The following is a 26,941-nucleotide window of genomic DNA, read 5'->3' on the forward strand; positions in this document are numbered from 1 at the left end:
TTGAGTTTTTGTACAGACGAACAAACAATTTAAAAAAAAATCCCACCTTTAGATGACTCAGTGAAGTCTTGAGACGAGGAGGCTTGTCTCACCATTAGATTCAAATTTTTGGAAAATTCAACATTTCTCTTAACCCTTTAAAGGGCCATTTTTTTTTAGTCATATTATGTTTAAACATTTTTAGGCTTGAAATTAGAATAAGAAAAGGGATTCCTTTAGCTTATTAGATACATTTAATTTGATTCATTAATTTGGTTAATTAATAATTAAGTAACAAATCAAGACACATTATTTTATGTGAGATAAAGAACTGAAGCATCTAAGTTACTGTTTTTCTAAAAAAATTTATTAGAACTTATGCCAACCTACATAATTTCATACAAAAATTGATAAATTTGGTGGGAAGCATACTTCCCACGGCCCTAGAAAGGGTTAATATACTTTGTATATGATAAATAATCACTTTCAGAAATTTAAAAAAATGTCCTTAATGCAAGAGTTAATATTCTTTCATCTAAATAATTCATACAAATAGCAAACAAAATTTTCGTATTAGCCTATCTGTAAGTGAATTTTAACTGAATCATTTCAAATGAAATTTTTAAATGGAAAAACGCTGACACTAAAGTGAAGATTGAAACAAATTAATAATAAATATACTTGTTGAAATTGTGGTTATCCACTCGTATTTTGCTGAAGGCTTTGAAGTCATCTGGCATTAACATTACAGGGATATTCACATGAGTTAGTCCGCTAATCTGCAATGAAAAAATATATATATAAGAAACTATATTGTAAATAAACTCTTAGCTTAAATTTAAAGTATTATAAGTTCAAAAATAAAGTATCAAAATGTTTTAAGATAGCTGCATCATCGAACAATAATAATCTGCCGATCTCAAGAAATGGTTGATAAAGCAAGTCAATGAAAAATATATTTTAAAAAAATCACATTCGATACAAATTACTTACAAAATTATTGAAATGATTTAAACTTCATAAAGTCAGCTATTGCTATTGTAATTATACAGCTGATCTTAAGAAATGCTTCATAAAGTAATGTTATAAACGAATATTAAATACAGTTTACATTAAATATAATTAAAAAACAGTTTTAGAACCTCTATACCAAAACATTGTAATATGATGTTTCAGAATTGACTGTGTAATCTGTTGCATTCTAATATAAGATTTTACAATCAAAGTGAAATATTTGGTGAAAGATCAGAATGAAATTCCAATACAAAAATAAAAGTATAGTTAACATTTAATCTTAAAAGTTAATTAAAATTAAAGAAAGAAATTGTATAGAAACGAAACCAATTCCGGAAAACCTAATGTTTTAAGTTAAAAAAGGAAGCGACTATCACTTTTTGATATATGTTCAGAAGTTACTACGGAAAAAAATTATAACAGCGTTTAATTTTTAATCAATTAAAAATTGAAAGAAAAAAACGTTCCGAGGTGGACATTCCCTTTTGTTGTGCATTACGTCACAACAAAATGCATTATGCCTTTTATATTATGGCATTTATCGACAGCATGCCAATGCATTATGCCTTTTATATCATGGCATTTATCGACAGCATGCCAATGCATTATGCCTTTTATATCATGGCATTTATCGACAGCATGCCAATGCATTATGCCTTTTATATCATGGCATTTATCGACACCATGCCAATGCATTATGCCTTTTATATCATGGCATTTATCGACAGCATGCCAATGCATTATGCCTTTTATATCATGGCATTTATCGACAGCATGCCAATGCATTATGCCTTTTATATTATGGCATTTATCGACAGCGTGCCAGTCTAAAAATATTATCCGGCTAAAAAGTATCAAATTATGAAACCATATTGCAAGCATTTTTTTTTATCTTCTAAACATAGTCAGTCTCAAAATCATTAAATCCAATCAGACTGAATATTCACCTAAAATAAATGTGGGTCGATTGCCTACCTACGGATTTCATTAATAATGAATCACTGACAGTAATTAAATTCAGTAGCAACTATCCACCTAGGTTTAACCCCACTTCTTATTTGTCTATATACAGTAAAATTAATAATTTTTTCTCTACCCCTACCTACCTACAGATGACGTCTGAGTCATCAACATTACTTTCACCCCTTCTCCCTCCCACTGCTATGTTAGTACTCGAATTAAGTTGGTTAAATAGCTGTTTTCCCCTTACATTTTTAATGTGTCAGTGAAATGTTAACACTTTTTAAAAAGTTAAAATAATTAGTATATCGAAATTAATGTACAAGCTACTTTCACAAAAAGTTATAACAAACTAAAAAAAAATTTCATAATAATGGAAAGCTTCTTTTAACGCAACGGCCAGAACAAGATAAATCACAGACAGAGAAGATCACAACAATATTCAATAAGCATATATTTACATACTGGGCATTTCATAAATTCGGCGCAACTTTAAAAAGAGGCAATAACTCGCAAAGGAAGTTGTTCGAGCAGCACAAAGGTTTAGACAATATTGTATGATAATGTTCAATGTTCGTAATATATAATGTATGATAATGTGCAATGTTCGTGATATCTAATGTGCAATTTTTATATCGTATAATACTGTACAATGCCTTATATTTTTATAACACTCAGCAATATTCGCAATATTGTACGATACTGCGAATGGAATACAATGCGCAATAATGTTGCACGATATCGTGCAATATGTTGTACTACCTGTTTCTCAGACAAGATAGAAATGAAATCTGATTTATTTTGTACGTTCGATTGATCGCACAGTTTGTGTATCTAACACCAAATGGTTCGGCATTCGATGGATCGATGTATTTCATATGATAACATTAATTTGAATAAATTAGAATATATGAAATTTCTATTATTGCACAGTATATAGCATTGTGAATATTGTACATTAACATGCAATATATACGAACACTGCACAATATCATACAATATATGAGATTATCAATGTTCAATGCGTCATCCTCCATTCAGGAGGTTTGTTGTTCGACAAAGAATAGCAGTAAACGACATTTTTGTTGTTTATGCTCCCCATGCATCAGAAATGGTATTTAATGGTGTAAAATGCGAGTTCCTCTTCCGGTAGCTATGTTTCAGAACAAAAGAAAGCAAATAGAACATTTTACGTTATTATTCCAACCATTATCTTATGTAACTAATACCCCCCCCCACACACACACACACATGCATGCATGCATGCATGCAGAAGCATCTGATGATGGATATAAACTGGAAACTACACGACAAATAAATTCTGGTTTAGGGATAAAAATAATTATTTTCATCCTATCTGTGAACAAACAGGAACACAGCATGTTGCATGATATTGTACAACTTTTCATACTGTATAATATTGCACATCATCATGCAATATTGTATAATATTGCATGATATTGTATAATATTGCACATCATGCAATATTGTATAATATTGCACATCATGCAATATTCTATAATATTGCACATCATGCAATATTGTATAATATTGCACACCATGCAATATTGTATAATATTGCACACCATGCAATATTGTATAATATTGCACACCATGCAATATTGTATAATATTGCACATCATGCAATATTGTATAATATTGCACATCATGCAATATTGTATAATATTGCACATCATGCAATATTGTATAATATTGCACATCATGCAATATTGTATAATATTGCACATCCTACAATATTGTATAATATTGCACATCCTACAATACTGTATAATATTGCACATCCTACAATATTGTATAATATTGCACATCCTACAATATTGTATAATATTGCACATCCTACAATATTGTATAATATTGCACATCCTACAATATTATATAATATTGCACATCCTACAATATTATATAATATTTCACGTCATCATACAATATTGTATAATAATATAATATTGCACATTATCATACTATTTTATACAATATTACACATTATCATACAATATTGTATAATATTAATATAATATTGAACATTATATTACCATATTGTACAATAGCTTTGTTTTATTTGGTGTATATATTCCTTACAAGTTACCGATTATTTTCAAAGTTGTACAAATTTATGAAATACTCAATACACAAATTTATACTTATATTTCTGAATCCCACCTACTTGTGATTTATTTTGTTTCCATCGTAGTATTCAAGAGAAATAATGCATTTTAATGAAAAATGTTGAGTATCCAATAAACCTTTTTGGATTATTATCTTTAAAAATGCAGTGACTGGCAAATAAATGAAGGGCTTCAAATGTTTAAAACACCCAACACTTAACTTAGATATTTTTCAAGAATTTTTATTATTTTACCATCCGCAATATCCACAACATGTATCATCCATACTAAGAAGACAAGATTCATTCATTTTGATATTTTTATTATAAACATTAATAAATGAAAGCAAACGAGACAGAATGTCAAAACGTAATCTATCTTGTAACAACACAAAGACCTATTGTGAGTATTGAAAAAAGAAAAAAAAGAGGAAATGTCATTTGGCAGAAGTACATGTCGGGTTAAGTCCAAGGAGATGTTGCTTCAAATGATAAGACTTTCGACAATTCTTTTCGAAAATGACAACTTGAGATAATGACAAAACATATCAAAGCGTTTAGGCTAACTCTATGATGCTCTCAGTATTATCAGGATCTTCTTGGATAGGTTTGATTGGATCAGTCTTCTGTGATCGCAGTTTCATGCTTTATTAATAAAGCGGAACAAATCATTCGAAGGTGAGGAGAATTAAAATAAAAAATTGGATATATAAAAAAATTTAAGAAAAACTCCTAACTGTAAGAGAAGGAGATAATTTTTAAATTAAAAATAACTGTTTAAATTTTAGAAGCATTTGTTTTTAGTATTCTACAGATTTGATAAAGAATCGTAAAATGTAATTTTAACAAAAAAATATTAATGATTATAATTTTAATTTTTAATGAAATAAGTAACAAAAGGGAATTTGTCTCCATAAATTTCTCTCACACTCTCTAATAGACTTGTCATGCCTGAGAGCTCCTTGCATTGTCTTGTCATAAACTAGTTACGAAATATTTTTTGGTGTGGATATAGCATCTTTACTTAATATATCTTGTCATCTTTGGCGAGTTTTTTGGCGATTAATCCCTGGCATGTGGCTAACAGCACCCGAAAATCGAATTTGTGTTTTATACAAGTTTTTCCTAACCAACTGAGACAAAAATTCGACATAAACGACCAGCACTTGTAGTCACAAAATTCCATACCAAATTTGATAAAGACATTCTGTTTTTGAATTATCGCGTTTACGTATTTCTAAATGTAAAGAACCGACAGACAATCAACCCGTCCTTGGATTTGGCTCAAAATTTGATAAGTGTCGACACCATAGATGCTAAATCTATGTATCGAATTTTACCTATCTAGTTCTCGTTGTTTTGCAATTATTGTGTTACCTTAATCTGAACAGCCGAGCAGATATGAACGGTTGAACGCTGAACGAACAGACATGAACAAACACTTTCTCTGAACGGATTTTACACAAAATTTGACAGAAATCTACAAATTTGGTCTAAAGACCGTATACCAAATTTCAATCATGTAGCTCATAGCGTTTTTCAGTTATCTTTGCTACAGACAGACAGATGAATATCTTTTAAAATGAGTTTTTTTGAACTCGGGAGGTCTAAAACATGGAAATTAGTCAAAGTCTCGAGTTCGAATTTTTTGACAATTACTATACTTTCTTTATACTATGTATACGAGAAAGTAATAAAAAAAAAGAGAAAAACAAAAATATTTATAAATAATAATATAGAGAGTTTGGAATGGAATAATTGTACAATAAAACATCATAAACAGAACAATTCCTTTCTAGCGAGTTCAAAGGATTTTTTTTTAAATAAATTTTTGCTTGCCTTTTTTGTTTGAATATACTGTACAGTTGTGACATCTTCGAATGACTTATGACTTACAAATTAATCATTTGCAGTCAATGAAAACGCAAGGAACAGATATGTCTAAGTAAGGAACAATTGTTACGATTCGAGCATTGATTTGTAGAAATATATTTTTCAGTATTAATTTTGATTTACTTAAAATAAATTCGAATTATGAAGGATATTTTAACATCATGGTAATATGAAATTCAAACAATCAGACTAAATTCGATTTTTCGAACCTTCTAAAAAAAAAAAAAATTGAAAATGAATTTTTAGAAGAATTATATATATTATATAATGCACTTTTCGATATCCTTCCTAGCTGTTTCGCGTTGATTCCCGTTTTCTTTTTTGTGCTTCTTCGGGCGACAACTTCTTAGTCTACGCATTTTGAGGCTTCAAAAACCCCAAACCAAAACATTTTATTCTCACAAGATAAAAAAAGTTAGTCATGTTGCATTGCACAAGAATTTTTAGAAAATCTGGACACATACTTTTTGCATCTTAAAATGAAATCCCGGAAAATTTGCATGAAATGAATGGAATAAATAAAATTTAACATTTCACGAAAAACATATCAAGTATTTATTGACAATGTAAAATAAATAAATATAACCATAATACAGAAGATTAAATGTAACAAAGAAGCATAATTTTCAAAAACAAAGGACGATTGAATTTGTTTATCAAACACAATAAAATCTAGAACAAGATTATCTGGTTGGCAATCTTCCTTAACAAATGGCTCACATTTCAACCTTTTCAAAGGAGAAAAATAAAAGGTCTGACTCATTGAAATAACAGAAAAGAGTCAACAAATGTAACTGCATAGCAATGATATCAAAGTTTTGCTCCAAACGAATATAAATGCGTGTTCTAATTGCAGTCAGCTAAAAAGTAAAATGCGAGAAAGTTTTTGTCAGATTCAAGTCAAATATTAATATATTAAATACGAAGATGTGTACAAAAATATGTAACTCAGACGGAAAAAAAACTATTAAATAATATAGTAACATTTTTAGTTCCTTTAAAACAACAAAATATAATCTATAATTTCAGTCATAAAGATATAAACCAATATTTTTATAAAAATAAAAGGAGTCTACTAAATTTGTCACGCTAGAGAAGGCCTGGCATCACATTGGCATACAATAGTTACCAAATATCAACTTTTGGCGATAATTCAGCATCTTCACTAAATCCTTGGCGAATTTTTTGGCGATCAATTCCAGGCATGCTGTTAATAACATCTGAAAATTGAACCCGTGCTTTAGAATGTTTATCTCAACTGATTGAACACAAAACTGTAACTGTAGTCACAAAATCCCACACCTAATTTGATATATTTAAGTCATAGCGGTTTTATGTTCCTGAAAGCACACACCGACAGACAACCCATTGTTGGTTTTGGCTCAAACTTTGACATGTACCTATCTACACTATAGATGTTAAATCTGTGTAGCAAATTTTATCAATCTAGCCTTCTTCGTTTTGTAGTTATCGTGTTAACTTGTATTCGAACAGCCGTACAGACGGACTTTCTCTGAACAGATTTTACACAAAATTTGATAGAAATATGCAAGTTTTATGCAAAGATCGTATACCAAATTTCAACCATCTAGCTCAAAGCGTTTTTGAGTTATTTTTGTCACACACAGACAAAAAGACTTTTTTTAAAAAAATATGTTTTTAGGACAGGGAGGTTTAAAACGTGGAGATACACTAAAATTTCGACATCGAATTTTTTGACGATTACTATACTTTCACTATACAATATATAAAAGAAAGTAAAAATCAGAAGCCAAATGGAAAAAGAAAACGTGTGGATATTTCACTAAATTTTGCAATAAAGTTTTTTAAAATTTAATTCTTAAAAGGAAATTTGAAAGAAAAAAAAAGACAAATAACAATATCCTATTTCAATTATTTCCGTTGTCCCCTCCCACTCAGAGGAATTTTTAATATTCCTTCACTGAAAGAAAAGAATGTATGCAGGAAAACTAGTTTCACAGAGGAACTTGCAATGAATTTTGCGATTCATTAGATGCACACCCCAGGATATGAACCAAATTCAAATCAAACAGTAAAATTTGTTTAAATTCAGTAAATTTGTTAATATTATATATATATATATATATATATATTAGCATATTATATGTATATATATATATATATATGAGCATTATTTTGTTTGAAGCAGAATGCAGTTTCGAAGACAGAAACACTTTCTCTTTATTTTCTTTCCTAGGAGGCAGGCAGGCAGGCATGTTTATGTACAAGAAGCGCGGACAAGCACGTCCGCTCATAGGTTTGGTTTGGTTATATTAACGTCCCGTTTCAAGCAACACTAGGGCTATTTTGGGACGGACCTCGTCATTTTGAACCGCGGTCAGATTACGAGGACGACACCTGAGCTGACACCCCCCTCTCCACACCACACCACAAAAGCGAGAGGACGTTTGGTCATGACAGAATTAACGTGCAACAGACCCCCTTACACGACGGTTCTTCGGTGGAATCGGGTCTCGAACCTGAAACCCTCCGGTTCCAAAGCCGAGACCTTACCACCAGGCCACCGCTCACAGGAACCGGTTAGTCAGGGAATCAAATTTCCACCAATGATGGGATATTTCTTTTCAGAAAACGCAAAAGAGAATTTTGTGATTCGTAGACTAATGAAGAAAACCAAATATGCTTTTTCTATACTTCTTTACGAAATTACAATTTTTGTAAGATCGCAAGCTTAATTTCATCTATTTAAATCAACAAGTTTTCAGGTTACAGCGTTGACATGCCTGTAGAATTGCAGATTGTCAGGCAGTCAACCTCTGACGAATTTGATAAGGATCAATATTTTATATGCTAAAACTTTGTACCAAATTTTATCCATCTAGCTCTTTACGTTTTGTAGTAATCAAGTTCACTTATGCTCAAATTGACAGATTTTCTCAGAATGGATTTCATTCAAAATTTGATAGAAATAGGGTGGTAAGACCATATACCAGATTTCATCCGTCTAGCTCAAAGCATTTTTGAATTATAGTGTCCATATAAACAGATAGACATAATTCCGAAAATGTATTTTTTTGACACAATGTCTAAAACGAGAAAATTCGTCAAGGTATAAAGTTTGATTTTTTTTTTTTTTTTGACGATTATAATACTGCTATGAATTTGTAATATTGCTTTCCATTGCAGTTTGTTCCATCGTAGGAAAGAGTTTTTACGCACAGCTATATTGGATGCTGATCAGACACCGGATTAAAGATCCCCAAGCTTGGTGACAAAATAGATGATACTAGAATCTACAGGAATTTTGGCGACAGTACCAATAGGAAGCGGATTATGCTGATTATTCGAAAACCTTCTGTGCACTGCTCAGGAAGCTATAAAAGGCTGGCAGACCAAGCCGGAGTCAGTTGTATAGCCAGTATGTGCAGAGTCAGCGATGAATAGTTGGATCAATCCAGCGAAGCGCAAGCTTTGAATGGAGTTTAAGCAATTAAAGGAAAGCCTGCATCGAATATTGGAGGCAAGTATAGAAGCAGCATCGAGTCGTGTGCTGAGTAAACAGGATTATAGTAATGAGTTGGCAATCAAGTACAGCTAAAGCGAAGAGACAGTGGAGAATAGCAGGCGATTGGAGATACCTTAGTGAACGGCTACGCGGATTCTCTCTTCCTCCTGAGTTCTGTCTGGCCGTTTTGTGTGTTGTTGTGGTTGTTTACTACCGATTACTATTTGTGGGTTGCTGTTTTTTATAAGTGCTGCTGTGTATTGTTTGTGTAAGTCCCGGCTGTGTTTTGCCGTCTGTGTATTCGTGTCTTCCTGTTAATAAACGTCATTATTTGTTATTGTAGCCTCTTGCCTGTCACAATACACTTACTACAGCGAACCCATCGAATTTAGCAGAATTGTTCGAAACAATACCTTCTATTTGCATGCGAGAAAACAAAAACTCTAGTAATACCAATACTATACTACTGCTTCTACCCCTCTATGTTCATTTACACAATAAAAGGATAGATCTATCCTTAGCGACAAACAAACCGGAATCGTATTTTCTTTGAAAGCTCTCGAAAGAAAAATAACCGAACACACAATTAGACAATGATTAAAGAAAAGAAAAAAAAAATGGTTACTTTAAGTTCTGAGTCGCCTGCTATGGATGAATGCTCGCCATTGGTAAAATACGAGAGCAATTTCAATATCAAATCAGCAAGATACACTTTATATATGTCACGTGATCATAAAATGACTTCTTTTAAAATAGTTATATTATTACTTCATCATATACAAAGTACTGTAACCGTCAAATAATTCGAACACGAGATTTTGATGAATCACCACGTTTGGAATAAATTGTAATTGTTCCTGTTTTAACAATATAGAAATTTTGAACTATCAAATTCTGGATGAAATCCATTCACGAAAAATGTATCTGTTTGTCCAAGTGAACATCATCTATACATAGTATAAAATGAAGTCTCCTAAAAGCGTCTGTATGTTTGAAAGAGAAAAACTCGAGAAATACTTAACTGATATTGGAGATATTTGTACCAATTTATAAGGCATTTATTGGGGACGGTTTTAGTAAATTAAAGTCATATCAAAATAAAAAAAAATAGTTTTATAATTGCGATTTTAATTATTTTCCTACTACGATTCGCGCATGCGTAAAACAGCAGTATCTGTACTTAGCATTTCTCCACACATGTGCGAAACCCTCAAACTGCGCAAGAGGTGTGATATGCATATGCGATCATTTTTTTTTTTGTTTACTCTGATTTTAAATAGCGATTCAAAACCCATTATGCCCCAAAAAAGGAAATCCAACCTTGGTCGGAGTACATTAAATGCCAAAATGCTTCGTTTGTTGCGCGATAATGAAAATGTGGAGGAAAGAAACGTTCAGTTAGCGAATATCAGAGAAAGAATGTCCACACTTAGGGAAGGGGAATCTTCTGTTGAGAGAAGTAACTGTCTCTCTTTAAATCGCACAGCAATTGAATTACAGAGACAGAATGAATTGCATGACGAGCGAAGTACTCATCTGTCAGCTGACAAAGAAAGACATTTAAATTTTGAGACGGAGGAGAAAAAGTGAAAGAAACATTCCTGATATTTGGTCTGAAAACGAGTACTCCGCCGTGAACATATCATATTTTTACCTTTTTAAAAGTCTAAATATTTCTGAACGTGTGCTATAAAAAAATTGTTTTGTATAGTTATTTTTGATGTTTTCTTGATATATTTTTATGTTTGTTTGATGTTACGTATCAAATCAAGGCTAGACTTAAGTTTAAAGCTAATTTTTCCTCTTGGATGTAATGCCGCGGGCAATGTTGTGCGAGTACTGCTAGTGAATCTATTAAAAGCAAAGACTGAATGGATAAGACTGGGTATAAATTATACATCATAATAGATTCACGTCAAAATTTAACCCAAATCTCTAATGGGTTTAACGTCTGCATGTTTTTGAAACCATATAAGCAAAATAACTGAAAGACGTAAAATCGTAGGAAATTTGGTACATGTCTCGTAATTAAAATTGTAGTTTTCTGTGAAATTTTGGTTTCAGTCGATAACAAGTAATATATATATAAAAAAATTAAGTCAATTCCTACTTAGGTTAACAATTTTTTATTTTATTTTAGTTACTTTTTATTAAATGATTACAATTATTATAAATATGTATGTACATATGACAGAATTACAATATTAAGTGGCAAAATAGAGCTTGGCGACAGGGAGACGGATTTGGCGACTTTGGTGACCAAATAGAAATTACTGGACAAATTTAATTAATTAATTAATATTTGAAAAAACTGTATTAACATCAAGTGGCACCCACTACAGGTTTAAAAAATGTATTTGAACTTGAATGAATGAATAAAAGGTATTTTATTAACGATTGAAAATTTGAACAAGATATACATAGAGGGTGTGAGCTAATAGTAGGAATTAAAAAAAAAAAAAAAAGAAAAAAGAACCAAAAATGCCAATGCCAATCTTTTCTATGTTACGGAACATAAAACTCTCACGCGCGGGACTCTTGAAAATAAAACTCTTTCCACACGTGGTATCGCGTGTATGGTACTCAAGGTCCATTGTTTTTATACGGATGGACAAAACAATACTTTTATTATTGATTATGCAAGACAATTTAGAGGAGACTATTCCCGCTCGTTTTAAATCATTGTTCTCTTAGGTGCAAAGCAATATGCATTTACTACGCAGCAATCTGGGGGGGGGGTAATTTTTCAAGAAAATTTTATCCAAACAATCCATCAGAAAGCTTCTACGTAGGAGAATGTCGCATCTCACGCCATTAATGGCGACATTCTTATTTCCCTAAAAATATTTTTTTTAAAATATATATGCAGTGACATTTCGGCGTAATGTTTTCAAAAAAGAAGAGGGACGAAAAACACATTTTGATAATAGATAATCAGAAATTCATTTTTCGTCACCAGGATCTAACTTTATAAAAGATTGCTACTGCAGTGAAGGAAAAAAGGGCATAAATGAATATAAAAACAGGATGAAATGCCATCGGAATTTTATAATGGATGAGGATTCCATTACATTCACTTATTTTCATGAATAAATTTAGTTTCGAAGTGCGAGATTTGAATATAATGAAAAAAAGAAACACGCGCCTATAAAATAGCCACTAAAAATGGAACTTATAATAAAAAGAATTGAAAGTAAAAGCACTTTAGATTTCATCGTGTAGTAATTTTGTTGTTCTTCGTAGCATGCTTTATAATAAATCAGAGTGATTTCCATTACAAATAGCATTTTAAGTTTCGAAACTCTCTTGACGATATTCTAGCAATTTATTTTACTTCTTAAACAAAACAAAAAAGTAAATTTTTAGCGAATAATAATGTTAAGTTATTTCTAAAGTTTTAAAATTTACTTGTTTTTTTAAAGGATAAAAAAAAAAGAATTCACAAAACCTATAAAAGAATTTAACAAGCAATTTTAAAGATTTTGGAACGCAAAAACAACTGAACGACATTTCAAAAACGCTGGTAGATTTAATATATTTTTAATTATCAATAAAAGAATAAAAATTCAAACAATTATACAAATACAAATAACTTATTTCTAAGTCATTGCACGTCGGCATATATTTCCAGTTGAAAAATGCTACAAATAATGCAAAGAATTATATTTATGCTTTCCAAATCAAATGTAGCGATAAAAAAATTATGAAATCCAAATTTTTCCTACGGAACTCTATATGAATCCAATTATTTCCTCGTTCCTAGTAGTCATAATTAATGAAACATTCGTGACACACTAAAACTTCACATTTCAATAGTTTCAGCTAATAAACAACTATCTTATTCAACCATTGCTCGTTATTTGGAGAACCTTTCTCTTAAGTGAATACTATTGAAATAGAATAAAAATCATGCAAAATAATAGTATTAAAAGCTTCATACATTTGTCGAATATAGCTGATGACAAACCCACGGTTTGCTGAAGGAAAATAATATTTTTGAGTTCTGATTGGCCTGAATATCCTGCGTATTTATGATATAAGAAGTAGTGGAATAGGTAAAATTTATAAGGGCTCTACCATTTTCACTCTTAACGTAGTAGAAACTCAAAGGCTTTTCACGTCATCTGGCCATGGTTAAATTTAAACATCCGTCCAAATATTAAAAAAAATATTATATTTGAAGCATTTTGACAAATTTGGCTCTCGCGGCATAAAAAAAGCCAATCATAATGGAACTTTAAAAAAAACAACTACGATTTAATTCTTAAAATCGTATAAATTTATGATAAAATTATGGTAAATTTTGTAATATACAATATGCTCAATTGTATATTACAAACCTCGTAAGCAAACACGGAAAATTATGCAGATAGTTTAACATACTATTGTTTATCTCAACTATTTAAACTAGTTTGATCTTAATATCAAAACTGAGAAACAATTCTCTCAAGAATTATCTTTCATTACAATTTAACATATTCAAGCCACGTGAGTTTGAATTCAATTGAAATTCCATAACTAAACAATAAACTGAGGTGTTGCAATCCATTTGTCACTGATTATCAGATATTAAACTACTAAATTAAACAATATGAAAAGTGGAGAATAACTGTCGTAAGATAAGAAAATTTCGCAAAGTTCCGCGAACGATTCAAGTCGAGAAAAGCTCTCTTTATTTTATTGATTTCAGGTTTTTAAGATAGAAGAGACTATTTGGCGAGGGGAGTCGTAAATTTGAGCCATGGCCAGATGTGGAAGACGCCAAGTAAGCTCAGGCATATTCACTGCTATGCAGTGGCATTTCAGGTACCTTCTACAGCATTTGGCCGTGGCTCAATATTTACACGATTCATCCACAATGTAACTTAGATTAGCATAGTATTTTAATCAAAATCATATTAATTTATGATAAGAATTGTCTTTGAACTTCTATAACATATCAACATGAGGGTATTCTGATTTTAATTGTGAAATTGTTTCTGAAACTTTCAGAAGAACGTTTGAGAGTTATCGCAAATTTCTCGCAGTGCAGATACATAATTTGGTAGATTTGATCAAGTTTTATCTCTAAAAAAAACCCTAAGAATTAAAGACATTCATTGATTCTTTTAATTCTTAGTCGCATTCGTTCAGTTGTAGAAAGAATGTCTCACTTAGTATCAGGTTTATCGCAAAATTTCAACTATTCATTCCATAACCAGCGGGACTGGTCCCCGCAATATTTTCTCGCATACTCTAATAAAGATATTATCCCAGTGAATACTTTCCATGGCATTGGCGCACGATAATCCTGAAATATTGAGCTTCGGCGTGGATTTGGCACTTTTACTGAATCCATCATGTCATCCTTGGCGCTTAATTCCTGGCATGTTGTTAAGAGTATCCGAAAATCGAATTTGTACTTTAGAGGCGTTTTTCACAAAGATTGAAATAAAAATTTAACATAAAACGACACCTGTAGTCACAAAATACCATAATAAATTCGATAAATCATTCCGCTTTTGAGTTATCGTTTACGTGTTTTTGAAAATATAGATCGTGTAGATGGTCAACCCCTTGTTGGATTTGGTACAAACATTGAAACATGTATATGCTACAGACGTTAAATCCATTGTACCGAATTTTTTAATCTAACTCTTTTCGTTTTACAGTTATCGTGATATATTCGAACAGCCGGACAATCCTTTCCTCTGAGGGGAGTTTGCTAAAAATGATAAAAATCTACACATTTGGTATAAAGACTGTAGAACCAAATTTTGTGTCTCTAGCTTAAAGAGTTTTTGAAATCTTTGTCACATACAGATGAATTTGGGGAGATCATGTGGAAATTTGTGAAAATCTCACGTTTTTTTTTTTTTTCGACGATTATAATACTTTATCTCTATACTACGTACAGAAGAAAATAAAAAACAAACGGAAAATAACATTCCAAATTAAAAGTAGATTCATGCATTTGTAAAAGAGATAATTTTTTTATTCATTAATTTTATTACTACAAAAAGATTTTTTTTAATTTGAATTTTTTTTTCTTTGTTTTTTAAATAACTTTTACTGATGATTATTTACATGTCTTCGAAATAAGTATATAATTTTTATCATTTTTGAAGATTCAAAATAGCTGTTTATCTTACAATTATTGCTGGTGCTTCCAAAATTTTAATGAAGTGCTGAGAGCTAACGATAAATCAAAGGAAGGTTATCGAAATATTATATTTAAAAGTTAAAAGGAAAACACCCGATGATAAAGCGCCCTTTAAGGAGTAGTTTTTGAGTTTTGCTAGATGACAAATGGTCGAATAAACGCAGGATCTAGCAGAGGGAAAAATGCGTCTAAATAAAATGAAAAAAATGGTATTAAGCATCCATATATGTCATTGCTATGAACTTTATGAAAAATTCGAGTATCCAAAAAGGAGAACCTTAAATAAATATACTCTGTTAACGGAATCTTCAAGAAAATATTAAAGAAGGCATATCTAAAACTTCACCATAAATAGGACGCAAAAAAAATATTTTATGGTGACAAATGACACTAAACCATATTGAGAAGTTAGACGACGTCGAAAGAGTCGTGAATACGAGTTCAGATGATTAAGATAAAAAATTGAGTAATTTTTTTATTTTCTCGTATACGTGGTACAGAGAAAGTATAGCAATCGTCAAATATTTCAAACTCCACAGTTGGACGAATATTCAGGTTTTAAACCTCACAGAGTTGAAAAAACGCATTTTTGAAAAATCTCTGCCTGTCTGTTTATCTGTCTGTGATAAAGATAATTCAAAAACTCTGATCTCGAGATATGCAATTTAGTATACGCTCTTTGCAGCAAATTTGCAGATTTATATTAAATTTTGAGTAAAATCTTTTCAGAGGAAGTCCGGCTGTTCTGTAGCACACTAAAATACATTTTTCTTTAATTTTCCAATATGCAAACACTAAATGTTTCCTTCAAAATTTATAATCTCATATATTCTAATTAGTGCATGTATGACATTTTACGTTTGTATTTTTTTTTTAAGATCAGGATACAGTAAGAAAGATTTCGTTGTCACGAACAAATATAAACTACATGATATGGTCGCTACTGAATTTGCTCAAAATAATCTGTTCGTAATTAACGACTCGGAAATTCAATACCGTATCAGGATGTACCACACATAAGTTGGGAATATCATTTGAAATCCTGATCTTCCGTTTCCACGCATATTATATGCTCTCTTATTCAAACTGAAGTCTTAATTTCCTTTTTTTAACCCCTTAACTGTTTTATTTTCTTTACTATCTAATAAGATGACACCTTCTATTTTGGGAATATTTTCTTATTTTGATTCAAAAGAAAATCCATCGAATACTTGACTTATCTATGTATTCGAAGTAGTTTTAATACTGGATTATAATCATTATGAATGGTTTATTTTTTGTTTACAACCATCAAAATTCGATAAATCGATGCACGTATGGCATTCGGGCAAAACAGTTAAGCGGTTAAATCTTAAAATCCCTTCCCCCCCCCTATTGTTTCTAAATTTTTTTCTTATTTCTCGATCTAAATCACTTTTTTTATTTGATTATTTATAACACTCGCTAAAAAAATGCTTAATCTGTAATTCTCACGCTGCAAACGAAGGAATAAAATTCCTTAATGCTCGCGGCATAACTTCTAAATATATTTAATGCTACACGTGTCAAAGGAATCTCAGTAAGAATCTGTTAGTAAAAGAATAAGAAAAAAACTTCTCATGACATTCGCATTTGTGCTCTGATGTAGACAGACGTGCTCTGCCTTTGTTCCAATGTACAAATGCCCTCTTGCGAAAAATAAATTCAAATTAATTCCAAATGTGTCCCCTTATCAGCCATTCATTAGCAAAATATGTTACATATTCATATTATATACATATGACCAATGATTATTAATATTCCATTCACATTATATACATACGACCAGTGATTATTAATATTACATTCACATTATATACATACGACCAGTGATTATTAATATTACATTCACATTATATACATACGACCAGTGATTATTAATATTACATTCACATTATATACATACGACCAGTGATTATTAATATTACATTCACATTATATACATACGACCAGTGATTATTAATATTACATTCACATATACATACGACCAGTGATTATTAATATTACATTCACATTATATACATATGACCAGTGATTATTAATATTACATTCACATTATATACATATGACCAGTGATTATTAATATTACATTCATATTATATATGTCCAGTGAATAATCACAGGTAATTATGTGCAATCACCATTTTATTACATTACCGTAGTGTGTGTGTGTGTGTGTGTGTGTGTGTGTGTGTGTGTGTGTGTGTGTGTGTGTGTGTGTGTGTGTGTGTGTGTGTGTTCCAGTTGCTGACAAAATCGATAGATTATTTTTTCAAGGCCAACAAATATTATTCTCTGCTGATTTAGGTTAGAGCATTAGAAATAAAGCAATTAAATCATTTTTGTGCTTGAACGCATTGTATCCTCATGGTAACAAATGAAGCGAACAAGGCTAGAGCAACAAACGTGGAAGGAAAGCTAAGCAATGATCTTGGAGGGTTTACGAGTAGAGGAAAGAGCTATGGAGCACCATATAATACGGCTTTTTTTTTTTTATGTACGCCAGTATGAGGGCAATTCCAATTATGGATCAAAATCAAACAACAATCTATTCTAATAATGCCCAGTCCTCGCTTTACTTGCCCCATGACACACAACTGTGACACCATGAATAACTGTGATTGCGACCAGCTCAAACGAACCATTACAATAAATCAGCGGTCATCCCAATTTCATTAAAAGCAAGATCATGCTGGATGATTTCGTAGCAGAAATAATTGATTCGATTTCTTGCTGGCTCACATAAGAGAAAAAATAAAAAAGAAAAAAATTATAAGAAAGAAAAAAAAAAAAAAAAAGACATCTCCAGTCGAAGTTAACGAGCGAAAAGCAGCTGTTACGATTCTGGACTGTCTCAGGAGCAAGGACACATGCCCTAATGAAAAATAACCGTTACGCAATCGGATAAATCTGCGACTTGGCGATATTAACACACGTCTATTGTGACTTTAATTTTAGTTCTGGTTTTCGCATTCTCTCTCCAAGCCAAGGGAAGAGAAGTATCTCGCCAAATCCAGTAGATTCTAATAATTGAACAGTAAACAAACTGATAAATTGGCATATTTTATATAACAGGAGTTCCTAATGAAATTACTGAAGTGAGGAGAGCCGGTTAATTTATGCATTATTATATCTCCTTCATGAAATTCACACTTTGTGAATGCGATATAGCGCAAAAGTTACACAGTTTTATATTATATATATAAGCATTATTTCATGTGAAGCAGAATGCAGTTTCGAAGACAGCGACGATTTCGTGACGTCGTTTTCTTGGAGAAGCACGCCTTATTTACAGCAGAAGCGACGAGCAACACACAACACAGAAAGGAATGAGGAAAAAGCTCTTGAACATTTTATCCCCGGTATTATATAACCTACTATTTTATTAGGGAAAATATTTCTTCATGGTGCTGATATATAATGAGATTTTGATAGGGATTTTCGTTACACGCGCCGACGAGGTAAGGGAAAACACAGGGATCTTTTAAAAAGAATGTGCTTACTGGACATTTTTCTATCATGGGAATGTGATGTTTGTAGCCGATTCAGCAATTTTACAGAGCTACTCTTGAATTAATGAAGTAGAGAAAGTGGAATTGGATCAAGAAATAAGAGAATGAACTTACTATGGGCTAAAATAAGATAAAAATTTGTAATTTAATTAGAATTGAAATCGGAGTTTAAAATATCATTACATATATAAAGTTGTTAACACTAACGTGGTCGTCTACGTTTATTGTGAAAAAACGATACCAAACTGAAATCTGTTGTATGTTTTGGGAATTTAGTCATATCATTCGAAATAAGAAGGAAAAAAAAATACTTGAAATGTTTAAATCTGCACTGAGATTTTTGTCTTTTAAACTGTTACTTATGACTTCTTAACAACAATTTTCAAGATAAAAAATTCTCTAAATGGATACGAGTCAGACTAGCTATTTAACGTGAAGAAATTGAAATAACAGCGAAATAACAAGGCGTGAAAAATATTACTCTATTTGCTTTTGCATGATAAAATAACTGCAAACAGGATGTGAAAAATATATTTACATCTACTTTTGTATGATAAAGTCACTGAGAGCAAAATATGAAAACTACAATCTTTAGACCTGTTTCTCTTTTTCATACATTAAACCAGTTATAGTGGAAATTATAGGAAATAAAGTAAAAAGAAATTCTTTATTGACTTTTTATTTAAAAATCAAGAATGTAAGCAGAATATTATTGAAATAAAGATGAAACATTTTTCTACAGCACAATTTTTTTTTTTATTTTACGTAATTCATAAAAACTGTAGTTATATGATTGCTAATAAAATTACACATTTATTTACAATATAAAATAATCACATTGTGATGGAATGAAGATCATTATAATCGGTGCAGTGGAAGCAAGAGAACCCATGTTTTCATTAACATTTCTTTAATGATCACATTTCACACAAAAACACAAAGAAAATTCAAGACATTCACGCGGGCACACTTAACAGCGCCATCTTATTATTATTACAATCGCAATGCATTACGGGATGCGTAATCAGGCACTGCCATCTATTATCCAAAAGAGAAGACAGAATGATGCAACTGCCACAACATGAATAAAATTCGAAAACCAACAGATGAGCCTGTTTAAATTTATTAATTTAATTTTTATTCTCCTAATAGAAATAAAACAATTGGAGGCAGAAATAATATTCTACAAACTAGTCATCTTTTATTTCATAATAGAAGATCTGCATAAAAAAATATTTGATATATAGTAAAATTTATATCCTTACCTTATATAATATTTTAAAATCTAATTTAAATTTTAATAATTTTCCGAATTTTTACCTTCATTTAGCCCATGTTAACTTCATTCTAAAATGTTCTCTTATTTCTTGATTCATTCCACTTCTAGTTTAATTATTTTTAACACGCGCTCTAAAAAAACTGATGACTCTAGCATTTTCTCACATTCTGAATGAAAGGATAAAAATTTCTAATGCTTACAACATTCTTTTAAAGATACCTAAGATTCCCTTTCCTATGATTACACGTGTCAAAGAAATACCTATCAAAATCTCATTGTAAAATTATCGAGGGGAAAAATTTGGGTCTCTCTTGCTCCGATGAAGACTGACGAATCGCCTATTCTTTGTATGCAAATTATGCCTTCAGTGATGAAATAAATCGTATATATAAAGAGAGATGTAATGAGATGGATATCATCATTGTAATCGTTATGGTTTTTAAAATAGCATAATACAATTAAGATTCTTAACATTTTTTTTCTGAGAATGAAATTCCATTTTATGGCATTGTTCTAATTAGGTATTAACTTTAACAAGTTAATTTTTACGATAAACCACACTAAATAAGTAAATTTCAGTTATAGATATCCTACATATTAATTCTTTCTAGGGTCGTGGAAAGTATGCTTCCCACCAAATTTATCAATCTTTGTATGAAATTATGTAGGTTGGCATAAGTTCCGATGCATTTTTTTAGTAAGTCAGAAACTTAGATGCTTCAGTTCTTTATCTCACACAAAATGATGTGTCTTGATTTGTTACTTAATTATTAATTAACCAAATTAATTAATTAAAATTAAATTTATCTAATAAGCTAAATGAATTCCTTTTCTTATTCTAATTTCATTTCTAAAAATATTTTAACATAATATGACTAGAAAAAAAATGGCCCTTTAATACAAGATAATGTAATGAAAAATACAAGATAATGTAATTAAATACAAGATAATGTAATGAAAACCATAAGAGTTGAATTTTGATAATTATGGCTAGTACGTTTAAAACTAAAAGTTTCAGAAACCACTATTCATATGTTGCTGCATGATATTTATAGTACAGTAGACTCCCGATTATCCGAGGGCGGGTTATCCGCGCCTGCCGCACTAAGTTGTTTTTTGCTTCCAAGCAAAGAGAAAATGCTTCCAAAGCAAGAAGAAAACACAAATGACTGATTTCTTCTGGTGTAGTTTTACAGTTATGCTTTTGTAATTACATAATACATTACAGTATTAAAACAGTACATATGTATTCATTTTTCTGTGTATCCTTGACTCCTCTCGCAAGTACAAAGCAATTTTCTGTTTTCATTAACAAAATGCATTTTAGGTTAGTTTTGAGTGATATACTAAATTAGTAAGCGTTAGTTAAACATTTCCTGCTGTTTATTTTACGTTTTATTGTACACTAGCCGCCTTTGGCGACCAGCCGGTTCGCCAATCTTAATGTTCGTTAAAATTTTAATAATTAAATATTTTATGCAATTTCTACTTTAATAGCTTCTTCATCAAAATATTTTAAAACTTCAAATTTTGATTATCATATAATTCATTCATAATATTATAAAGGCCTTCAGTCATAACGTAATATGTATCTCTCTCATTTTCTGTTAGCACCCGTAGAATTTATGCTTTAAATTAAAGTGGAAAGAATTAATCTTCAATTAATATAATAATATTTTTTACTGAAACAAAGCATTTTTTTATAATCTGGTTACTGAAAATAGAGTCACTCAGCGTTTAAACTTTATGGGCACTAAAGAATATCTTTTTAAATTTATGTAATATCTCAAGAGTTGGTCAACAAAATTTTCTTAGATTCATTATGAGCAGATCGATTCATTAACAGTGTTTAAATTTAAATGCATCAAACACTAAGAAAATAAAACGAATCGTTTAAAATAAACGGTTGAAAACAGGTTTTAAAAAAACTACTTAAAAAACGATGTACTTAAAACTATAAGCATATACAAAAAATATATAACTAACATAAATACAATTTACTTACAAAAGCATGCAACTAACCCAAAAATAAATTAAATCATCCATTGATAACGTTGTCATGGCAACAATCAGAACAGAATGCGCATGCGTGAATTTTCTTCGCCTGTTACGTAACGCAAATACGTGATTTTTTCTACGCCAGTTGGGGTAACGCTATGCGGATTAGAAATTTTTAATTTCCTTTATTCTGTTTTATTTTAATTCAAAAGTACTTCAGAATGAATCTGAAAGATTGATTCATTAACAATGTTTAATTTTAAATGCATCAAACATTAAGAAAATAAACAGAACCGATTGAAATAATCCGCCGAAAAATTTTAACCCTAGCCTCATTACTGTTGGGAGAAAAAAAAACTGAAGCCTTTCTCGTTTGGCGCTGGGGATAATGGAAGATTTTTTTGGCGGAAAAGTTGGCGGTGGGGAAAATGGAAGATTTTTTTGGCGGGAAAGTTAGTTTTTAATTAATAATTAAAATTCTAATTAAAAATTTGAAAAAAGAAACCCCAGGTGCACATTCCCAACCTCCAAGGTATACATGTACCAAATTTGGTAGCTGTATGTCAAACGGTCTGGCCTGTAGAGCGCCAACACACACACACACACACACACACACACACACACACACATTGAGCTTTATTATAAGTATAGATAGATATAGATATAGATAAAACGATTTTTCAAAGTTGGAACGACTGTTTTCTCTTTTGCTATATCCGGTTTTAGCTTTTTTTTCGGATTATCCGCGATTTTTATTATCCGCGGCGGCCGCGCCACCCAATTCCACGGATAATCGGGAGTGTACTGTATTTGAAATATGTATCCATCTAGATTTATTCGGGCTAGAAATTATGTAAACGAATAATTAAACAGGGTTTTTTTTTTAACAAATATGGCACAAAAATGAGCAGAACTTTATTTTCGATACGATAATGTATAATTTATAGAATAAAGACAATATTTCTGAGCTTTTTATTTTAAACACGATAATGCTTATAAGCAAGTATATTATACGTTCATTGTTCAAACAGATCTTTGGTCAAATTACCAAATTTGGCATGTAGTTACTTCTTAGGTAATAGATAAATGGGTAAGAGATGGTTTTTGAAAATGTTAGTTGCATTCATTAAAAATCAATCGAAATTTTAAAGATTTTTTTTTTCAATAATTTCGAAACAAATTCCCTCAAATTTTTCGGAACAATCTACAGTAATTTTTACACCTATTTAAAACCTTAAAAATATGCTTTTCTGTGATACTAACGTTATTTCTGTGCAGTTTCTCCTAACTGAAATACATTTATAAAAAATTAAGAATATTTTATAATAATACTTGAATATTTTAGTTAGTAGATTTACATATACTCGCGAAACAATAATATGAAATACATTTTTCGGGAGCAAGTTATACATAGAAGTAAGCTATATAAAGAGAGAGAGAAAAAAAATTAGAAACTTATACAAGGACATACGAACCAAGCCTAAAGCTTGGTGCTACGATGTCTTAAATCTCTCGAATCTCTTAAATTTTCTTTCAATCTGAATATGTATTATGTATTGTACTATTATTTAATGCAATGCAAAATATGTTATCACTGGTCACTAGTCTCTAATTGCCAGTTTATCGAAAGAAATCTCAAAAGCACTATTTCATTGTATGTTCTCCACGGAGGGGGAAGGGGAAGCACGTCACAGTCGCTCACTCCCATCACTATAAAAGAGGCCGATGTGGCGTGGTGGTAAGGTCTCGGCTTCGGAACCGGAGGGTTTCAGATTCGAGACCCGATTCCACCGAAGAACCGTCATGTAAGTGGGTCAGGTGCACGTCAAACGTCCTGGCCAAACACCCTCCCGCTGGTGTGGTGTGGCGAGAGGGGTGTAAGTTCAGGTGTTGTCCTCGTCATCTGACCGCGGTTCAAAATTACGAGGTCCGTCCCAAAATAGCCCTAATGTTGCTTTAAAAAACGGGACGTTAATATAACTAAACAAACCCATCACTGTAAATCAGCGCCGATTTTTATTTTCTACGAAAGCAGATGATTCTAGAAATGTCATTAACGGTCATTGGTAACGAATTCTCTCTACCAATTTTTGAGAAATTTAGCAAAATCGAAAAATCTTGAAATAAGCTCACAGCCCCCAACAACTAAACATATTTCGTTAATTAAACTCGGCATTTTGCGTACAGAACTAGTCAATAAGAATGCCGTGTTTAATAGTGCAGAGCTAATCATTAAGAAGGCTACGTTTATTATAAAAGCACAATTCAAAACAATATTTTCATTTGGTCTGATAAGACGTAGTTCATCAAAGTAGGTGTTACTAAGTCAATAATATTAATATGGTTGACGAATAACTGGTCATTGAATACAACTAGTCAATTTTAATTCATTTCATTTATTTCAACCAGCGGGAGTTGTCTCCAAAAAAATTTCTCGCACTCTCTAATGAGTTTGCCATGCTAGAGAATGCCTTACTCGGCAATGACATACAACATATTAACTTTTGGGGGTGAATTTAGCATATTTACTTAATATATCTTGTCATCTTTGGCGAGATTTTTTTGTAATTAATCCCTGGTATGCGGTTAATAGTATCCCCCCCCCCAAATAAAAACGAATTTGTGTTTTAGACACGATTTTCGCAACCAACCGAAACAAAAATTTAACACAAACCTACAGTTGCAGTCGCAATTTCACACTAAATTTAATATATTTAAGTAGCTGCTTTTTTGAATTATTGCGTTTATATATTTTAAAAGTACAGATCGACAGTCAAACCTTGGATGGAACCAACTCGAAATTCGATAGGCGTTTATATTCAAGATATGAAATCTGTATACTAAATTTCATGTATCTAGCTCTCTTCGTTTTATAATTATCGCGCCAACCTATATTTGAACAGCCGGACAGACTTCCTATGAATAGATTTTACTTAAAATTTGACAGATATCTACAAATTTGATGTAAAGACCATATACCAAATTTCAATCATCTAGCTGAAAGTGTTTTCAAGTTATTTTTGTCACAGACAGATGGACATTTTCTAAAAATGTGTTTTTCGAACACAGGGTGGTCTAAAACGTGGAGATCAGCCAAAATCTCAAATTTGCATTTTTTGACGATTACTATATTTTATACTATGTATACGAGAAAGTATAAATCTGTCAAACAAATATAAAGCATGCCGGTATATCGAATCCGGAAATAAAAGATTCAGACTAATAGTAATACAAAAGAAAATCGCGGTATATTGATTTAAACTGAATAAATCGTGAAGCTCGCCAAAAAAATTTTATAATGTAAGAATAAAACAAAGCTGTAATCAAGCATCGATGCCAGTGTTCTGTCTGCGACATTGGGAAATGGGTTACATTCTCGCAGAGTTCCTGAAAGCGTCACTCTGCCCAGCAGACAGAGGGGAGCCATTCATTTTTTGATATGCCATAAACTTCGACACTGTTTCCATGACAATGCAATAAACGCACGGAAAGCGTGCTTCGACTTCCAACGGCTTGCACAAAGCTATGAACTTTCAGCGGGTCCGTCGCAGCTAGAATAGTTAAGTTACTTTTTACTTGAGTTATACGAAGAGAAAGTATCGCATTCGTCAAAAAATTCAAGCTCGTGATTTTGATGATCTTCACGTTTTCGAGTTCACTCGAAAAACACGTTTTGGGGATATTTCTGTTTGTATAAAGATAACTCAAAAACGCCTTGAGCTACATGGATGAAATTTGGTTAATGGTCTATACACCAAATTTGTCTGGAAGGAAGCCTGTCTATCCGACTGTTCGAATACAAATTAGCAAGATAAATACAAAACGAAGATAACTAGATGTATAAAAATCGATACACAGATTTGGCATCTTCGGCGCAGATTTCTATCAAATTTCAAGCCAAATACAACAAGAGGTAGACTGTCTGTCGGTCTGTACTTTCAGAAACATGCAAACGCGACAATTCAAAAACACAAAGACTCAAATATATCCAATTTGATTTGGAATTATGCGACTACAAATACAATCGTGTGAAATTTTTGCTTCAATCGATTGAGAAAAAATATGTGTAAAACGCAAATTCGGTTTTCAGATACCATCATCAACATACCAGAGATTAATCGCCAAAACACTCGCCAAGGATGGCATGATAGATTCAGTAAAAATGCTCTACGCCAATGCCATGTATGGCGTTTTCTGGCATAACAAGTTTATTAGAGAATATGCGATGAAGTTTTGCGGAGATGATTCTCACTGGTTCTTCATATACTTCGCATACGAAAAAGTAAAACAGGACGAATTACATTTTATTTTTAAAATTAGATAATTAAGAGCATTTTTTTTTTCGATTTATATTATATAGAAAGAGAATATATTCACAATAATTTAGTAAATGAACCCAATTCTATACCGTATTTCCTTCAAATACAGTTAAATTCGTTGTGTATATTTGTGCTGTCATCAGTGTCAACAGACCAATAAACTGACATTAAGTCAACCAGGACTGTCCCGGTTTTCGATGCTGCGTTCCAATTTG

At 31.4% G+C, this 26,941-nt stretch overlaps 1 protein-coding gene across 1 annotated transcript in view; it reads right to left on the reverse strand.

Moving 5' to 3' along the window:
* The window catches only part of LOC129980992 (phosphatidylinositol 5-phosphate 4-kinase type-2 alpha-like), a 91,152-nt gene that overhangs the window by 16,084 nt on the left and 48,127 nt on the right, over positions 1–26,941 (reverse strand). Inside the window, exon 2 of the mRNA XM_056091566.1 lies at positions 661–758. Within this exon, the coding sequence (XP_055947541.1) occupies positions 661–758 (98 nt within the window). The remainder of the gene's footprint in view (positions 1–660; positions 759–26,941) is intronic.

Source organism: Argiope bruennichi, chromosome 8, assembly GCF_947563725.1.
Source record: "Argiope bruennichi chromosome 8, qqArgBrue1.1, whole genome shotgun sequence".
Classification (NCBI taxonomy): domain Eukaryota; kingdom Metazoa; phylum Arthropoda; class Arachnida; order Araneae; family Araneidae; genus Argiope; species Argiope bruennichi.